General features: G+C 37.7%; 2 protein-coding genes across 3 annotated transcripts; one reads left to right on the top strand and one right to left on the bottom strand.

Annotated features, from left to right (window-relative positions):
* Window positions 1–920: 920 nt before the first annotated feature.
* LOC107224520 (RNA 3'-terminal phosphate cyclase) lies at window positions 921–4,124 on the top strand. 2 transcript variants are annotated; one of them, XM_015664593.2, is made up of 7 exons: window positions 921–1,303; window positions 1,621–1,738; window positions 1,865–2,186; window positions 2,483–2,624; window positions 2,779–2,918; window positions 3,162–3,309; window positions 3,380–4,124. In XM_015664593.2, the coding sequence occupies exons 1-7, from the start codon at window positions 1,241–1,243 to the stop codon at window positions 3,608–3,610; spliced, it is 1,164 nt and encodes a 387-aa protein (XP_015520079.2). In that variant the 5' UTR covers window positions 921–1,240; the 3' UTR covers window positions 3,611–4,124. The 2 variants fall into 2 exon arrangements, with proteins under 2 accessions (XP_015520079.2, XP_046592267.1); XM_046736311.1 differs by having other exon boundaries at window positions 922–1,307.
* Window positions 3,991–6,840, bottom strand: LOC107224525 (GDP-Man:Man(3)GlcNAc(2)-PP-Dol alpha-1,2-mannosyltransferase). The gene is made up of 8 exons (XM_015664609.2): window positions 6,435–6,840; window positions 6,052–6,282; window positions 5,687–5,919; window positions 5,334–5,551; window positions 4,967–5,251; window positions 4,631–4,890; window positions 4,334–4,468; window positions 3,991–4,182 (listed from the first exon to the last, which is right to left on the bottom strand). Exons 1-8 carry the CDS (start codon window positions 6,452–6,454, stop codon window positions 4,095–4,097), a joined length of 1,470 nt encoding a protein of 489 aa, XP_015520095.2. The 5' UTR covers window positions 6,455–6,840; the 3' UTR covers window positions 3,991–4,094.
* Between the last annotated feature and the right edge of the window lie 81 nt (window positions 6,841–6,921).

Below are 6,921 nucleotides of genomic sequence, written 5' to 3'. Positions count from 1 at the left end.
CGAGTGACCTCCTAATTCCTCAGCTCATTCTTACACCTCTATGACACACTCACGCAAGTCCATGCATACATTATACAAGCCATCATATTGCTTGAAACAATAGGAAGTTCAAAATTAGTGAGCACCTTCCTTCTTACAAAATTTTGTTGACCAGTGTTATATGTCTTTGGTAAAGAACGAAAATGCACTTATTGTTAGTACACCCAGGAATCATTTACACTGGTTGAAATTTCACGACCAATGACTCGTTCAAGCATTCCAATGATGATGATAAATCTTAATATGCTTATTGCGATACTAACGGCACGAGAAGCAAAAGTTGTGCCAGACTTTTCCAAGGGCCAATTTTTCCTCGGCGAAGTAGACCTCGCGAAGGCAGCGCGGGCAAACCCCGGGCATTTATCAATCGTGCTCTTACCAAGCGTTGACTTGAGTCGGCTGGTCTCTGAGGATAGCAATTACTGTGCATGATCAATCGACGCCCGGTACATTTAAAATGGTAATTAAATCGATGATTAGTGTGAATGAAAGCGACGCGTAAACGTCACGAAGATTTGTCCGATGATTTTTCGGTTTAAATAATCCTACCTTTCTCAGCATTAATCGAGGTCATGGCAGAGTCTCAACGGTCATCGTCCACTTTATAAACATTTCACAGAGAATTATAAAGAAAAAAAGGAAATTTTAAACACACCGAAATAAATCCTGTTATCGCATAACTGCAAATAATAAAACAAAGTAACCCCTAGATTTAGGAGACAATTGTTTTCGATGTTTCTTATTATCGACTGTCGGTAACATCTACTTAAAGAGCACGAGAAATCAAAGGTATTTACTTAACTATGGCAAAGCTAGATGGCGCTTTAGGCCTTGCTCACGGTCTCACATTCATTATGGCGATTCTAATACTACGCGGTAGTTCATTTTTCATTCAGAAACCCTGACCTACGACTTGGCGTAGCGAATTCTCAGAAAAATTGTACGGTGTGATTGGCTGAACTGGTACGACACTCTGAGTGGCAGCCATTCTCAGCTTCGTATTTCCAAGAACGTTCATTGTGAATCGCACTTTAAAGAGCTTCGTCCGATCCCGCAAATTAGTCATTCATTTTTAAATGACAACCGGTGTTTGACAACCAGTTGACGCGGTTCACGGAGTTCACGAAGGATTTAAATCAGGCTGAATATAATTTGGGCTTTTGAACGTCAAAAGTTTCATTTCGCTGATCGTTTAATTATAATGAATAAAGCGCATGGTGTGATGGCATCTCTATTAAAAATTGACGGTAGTCTAGGAGAGGGTGTAAGTATGTTTCAATCTATTTTCGTTCGTCTATTATTTATAGCTTATAAGCGTACGCAATCTCTCCACAATTTATAATAATCAATCAAATTAATAATTTTCATTAAAGATGATCCTCTCGTTCACACCTATTCGTTTCTTATTTTTTCTCTCTTGCCTCACTTTCCACATGATTAAGGAAAACGTTTGTAGATCATCGATAAAAAAATCTCTGTACTAATTTAGTCCATGGAAAAAACAAGTGTCCTGTGATTCTGTCATTTTTTTCCCATTATGTAATTTTTTGAGTATTAATAATCAAGTCTCTTCACTCATAGGGAGGACAAGTTCTCAGGATAGCATTGAGTCTAAGTGCTCTGTACAGAATACCAGTGGAAATAATAAATATTCGAGCCGGCCGTCCGAAGCCTGGACTTTCGGCACAACATTTAAAAGGTGAATCCATTCAATTTTCTTTCATTACACCTTCTACACTCTCAATTCTATTTCTAATTTCAATCAATGATCATCTGCATCAACTTAAATGTCAGCTTGAAGATATATTGTGGGTAATATGCACAGGAGTGGAACTAGTGAAACAGATGTGTAACGCGCGAGTGACTGGGACATACATTGGCTCAACTCGATTGGAATTCTGGCCGGAGTCTCTTCATAATTGCAGAAGAGAATTGTATGCCGACATCCATACGGCAGGCTGCATTACTCTGTTAGCTCAAGTAGCCCTTCCATGTGCTCTGTTTGTTCCTGGATCGACTCCTGTTACATTGATCCTCAAAGGTGGGACCAATGTTCCCATGGGTCCATCAATAGAATATCTCACCGAAGTCTTCCGTCCATTGCTCAACAAATTTGGAGCTGATTTCGATTTCACAGTAGTCAAAAGGTATTTAGCAATTGTAGTTTTTTGTGCAGCAGTTGAGAATGCTAAGCTACGGACAATCCGTTTCAATTGATGCACATCAATCTCTAATTGTAAGAAAAACTCATATCGTTGTGCGAAAAATATTTGTTAGATATCGGATAAAGTCATAACGATTTTATCTGAAACACAGATGTGCATTTGAAAGAAAGTTTGTATAAATACTTCCGAACTAGTAACTTGCTCCCATCGCCCATTATTCTAAATAACGTTGTACAATGCATGTTAGTAACAGATTTAAAGTTTTTTAATGACTGAAGGGGATACTTCCCAAAGGGTGGTGGAGAAGTTCACCTGAGGATACAGCCTGTGGAGAAATTGAATGCTGTGATGCTGTTGGAACCAGGTCAACCAGTCAGTATTTCCGGATGGGCTTACGTTGCTGGAACTGTCAATATTAACGTGGGTATTACCGTAGTGTCTTATGGCCAGAAGTAGCTAGTATTATAAACAGCCAGTTGAGTAAAATACTTCACTCATCATTCTAATATGCAAACGAAGAAAATGTGGTAACTCAACTTTCATTTAACTATAATTTTCCATCATTTATGTGTAGGAAGCAAACCGAATGGCTGATGATGCTAAAAAAACCATAACTGAAAAATTAGACGACACCAAAATACCAGTTCCGCCTATTAACATTGAAACTTACAGAGAGGACAGGACTATGGCAGTGGGAAATGGATCTGGTATCAAGTGAGTTACATTTTTCAAGAAGTACACGAAATTATTTCGCGTGAAATCGTCAGTTGCCTTTACTACAAAATTATGTAGCAGGAATTAATGAGTTTTTACAACAGTTTTATGCACTTTATTCGATTTCCATTAAATGGCTACATATTGCATTGCACTATGCCAAACAATTCAACACTCTTGATAAATGAAAGTTCATGCAATTCAGAAAGACATTATCGACTCAAATTTATTATGAAATTTCAGTATAGTCTGCCGCACAAGCACTGATTGCGTATTTGGGGGCTCTGGACTCGGCCCTTCAACCCAAACTCCAGCAGGTATAACTGCTGCTAATGAAATTCTTGTTCCTGTTAGGGAAGGTGCTTGCGTTGATGAACATACGCAAGATCAGGTAAAGATTCACTCGAAATACGATACTTCCATTGTTATACATATGGGTATAATATTACCATTATCACCAGATGATTATTCTGATGACCCTGGCTTCTGGGAAATCCAAAGTTAGAACAGGAGCCAGAGAACTGACCTGCCATACTCAAACGGCTATTCAAGTTGCCGAATTGATGCTTGGTCACAGAGGACTTCGCTTTCAGTTCTCGAAGGAACATAACAAAGAGGAAGATCCTCCATCATATACATTAGAGTGTATAGGACTTGGATTGACTATTGACGACTCATCAAATGCCTCTTAATCGTTGATCATTGATCATTAATTCAAATCGTACACACATTCACAAATCTATTTGGATCAAGATTTAGCCTAGTATTCTATAACAGACTTTGAATGTAAAACTGTTGTATTCGAATAGGTAGAGTTGAAGAGATAAAGAAAGTAGGTAGCTGATAAGTACAATAGAATGTTTTTTTAATCGATGTGACTGGATGACAGTCGCCAGTTAGCCTAGTCATTTTGCATTTATTTTCACCCGTTAAATTAAATCAACCCGATAATGCCTTACTTTTCTATTATCTGATGTGGATTTCTCAGTGAGTAAGAATGTTCAAATTCAATTTGAACGAATAAAGTTCTTGCTTCCAAACTCTACCCAATAATTTTCTTTTCGCCCATTCGTAAGATTCATTGCATACTTTATTTTACTATGTACAGTATAGATATAAATAGGGTCATGATTTTTAATTGATATTTCATCTAAGAAAAAATAAGTTAACCAGTATTTATTCTTGTTTTGACCGGAAAAAAGGTTCCACTGCTCTCAAAAAACCTTTTTCAAAATTTTCCCCTGAGAATCGATTGACAGATGCTCTGAAATAAAATTTCAGTTAGTTACTGATATGAGAGTAAGCTTATATAAATTTATATAATAAATTTTTTCGTAAATTCAACATAGTAAATAAAAAATAAATTTATGCTGAACAAGTTAATCCTTGATTGCACTTGGATAATTTTTTTTTACCTTGCCGCAGTTCTAATCTGATCCCTGTCCTTTGCATGCATGCTCATAATGTACGCCATTACTTTAGCGTACTCTTTCTCATTCTCCGCTAGGAAACCAGTTTGACTTCCTCGCTGGGTTTCTATTATGTCAGCTCTGCAATAAATAATCAAAACTATAACGACTTGCCACTAGAGTACAACTTTAACTAACATTAATAACTTAAGACGGTAAAAAAATTACCACAATTAGAATGTTTACTTAGCCACTATTGAAATGAAGATCAGAATAAGGTAAGTAGTATGACGTAATACGAACTTAGGGCCTCCAGAAGCATGTGCAACCATGATTAGTCCGGCAGCCATACACTCAACTATTCCGATACCAAAGTGTTCATTCCACATGGCATGGATCCCGATTGTGCCTTCTTGTAGTTCTCTCACTAACTCAGGATATGGAACATTCAATTTGAATTCCACGTTTTCATCTAGTGCTAAATGCTTTGCTAAATCTTGCATGTCTTTTACTCTGGCCTCATCGTCAGCATTGCGACACGATCCAATGAATACCAAACGAATCTATAAAGTAACAATCTTCATGTCTCGCGAGTGCGTTAATTCGACACCATTCATTTTTACTGATGTTTGACATTACCCTTTCCCATAATTCTTCACTGACTATAGACCTGAGTTCGTACAAGGCCCTCAATTGTAAGGGATGATCTTTTTCAGGCCTAAACTGACCAACTGACACAATTTTGATTATCCCATTCTTGTCTTCCATGGTAAGCAAGGGTAGTTTCGTCAAATGCTCCACATCACAAGGAGGATAGACCCTGTGAGTCTTGAAAGGACAATTCCATATTGCATTGATGTGCTCTTCTGTCCATGTAGAATTCACCATTACAGTTTCAGCACATCGACCCACTAACCCATATATCTGTAGAAGAATAATAGAACCGTGTTGAAAAAATTAGAGCCATTCGCCACATCCGCATAGTAAACATAACTTCAAAACTTACAGCAGCAAATAATTTGTAATACGCTATTTTAGCAGCTGATAAAAATGGATTTCTTGCTATGATACGTCTGTTATTGTGAGATACGACCCTGCGATAGACATGTCTCAACATGTCTGTAGAAATTGTAGGATAATGGGTATAACATCCAACTTGGCAGCCACCGATATACTTGAACAAGGGATATGTGAATGCATATCCCATCGTGTCTATGTAAATGTCTGAAATAATGTAAATTTGAAAATATCACTAGGAATGGAAGAAATTTCTTGGTAATTCTTTTAGTATCGTTACAATTTTAAACGTATTTGTAAGCTGTACAACAGATAAAGAGAGGATTTCAGAAATTTTCGCACCTGGCTGTAAGCTGTTCAATGCTTCGAGACCCAACCAGACTGACCCAAGACTTTGTCCTAGCAATGTGAAGTAAGGATATGGAGCAGCTTCTACCCATTTTCTCTTATGTAAGTATATAAATTCGATTCCTGGCTTCAACTGAATGTTGAATCCCTTCTCAGCCTTTTTTATAATCTGCTCTGCTTCGGCATCCAGATCTCCAGTGTACACTGCTATGTGTACGCTGGGATATCTGAAAATGAAGAAACATTCTCTTAGAAAACTTCTTAGTTTCTGAGATGCAGCTACAAATCCGGAAATACAAAATTTCAAAGCTGTCTGCAAAAATTATCAGCAACCATCTTCGGTGAATAATAATCTTTACTTTGTTTGAATAGATTTGATGGCAGCCCATAAGACTCGTTCACCTCCACCACCAGCATTGCAATACGGATGAAAAAATCCGACAACAGTTTCCTTTCTCAGTCTTCCTGCTCGGTTTTTGGCAAAGTGTATTCTGACGTAAATTATCAAAATTGGTAAAACGATGAGACCGCCTATAAACGTTGCAACGCCAATGAACAGCAACACTTTCAGTGTGGATATTATCGAGCATCTGTAACGAAGTATACGTTGAGTGATAAATCTAACCATCAAGATATGTTTTAAAATAGATTCAAGGAATATGTAAAAATGTTTTCGTAAATCTTCAGAGTTAATTGAAAGTGTGTCATTGTTAAAACAAGTAACACACAGCAGCGAACTTACGATATGCAGAAAAGCCCCATCGCTGTTATCAATGATATTTAACTATTTTCTCAATCTATAGATTTTGTCGACGTGTTGCATGCGCCGTGGATCTCGGTGTCGGTCTTTCATAGGGTGAACTGGCGGCGACAACCTAACCTCAAACACAAACGTCATCCGTGTACCCATGCGTCAAGTATTTCGATGGGTCACAAAACGTGTGACGACAGTAATTCATCGCCTCACGGGTCTCACATTATACGCAACTTCAATTCGTCAATCCGTTCTAAAATAATTAGCTACTTCAAAGCGACATCCAAACGAATCGAATGACTTTTCCCCCCAGACACTCTATGCTTTGCTCTGGTTCGTTCTAAGAGTCCCTAAATAATCCCCACCCAACGCCAATCAAAACTGCAGAAGGCGTTGTTATTTCAATTTTTTTTTTTTTTATCGTAATTTATCTGTACAACATCCGATACTGTCGAATCGTAATTATCATACCTTT

The sequence above is a fragment of the Neodiprion lecontei genome, chromosome 4, assembly GCF_021901455.1.
Source record: "Neodiprion lecontei isolate iyNeoLeco1 chromosome 4, iyNeoLeco1.1, whole genome shotgun sequence".
Lineage (NCBI taxonomy): Eukaryota > Metazoa > Arthropoda > Insecta > Hymenoptera > Diprionidae > Neodiprion > Neodiprion lecontei.
This window is presented reverse-complemented; position numbering and strand designations above follow the sequence as displayed.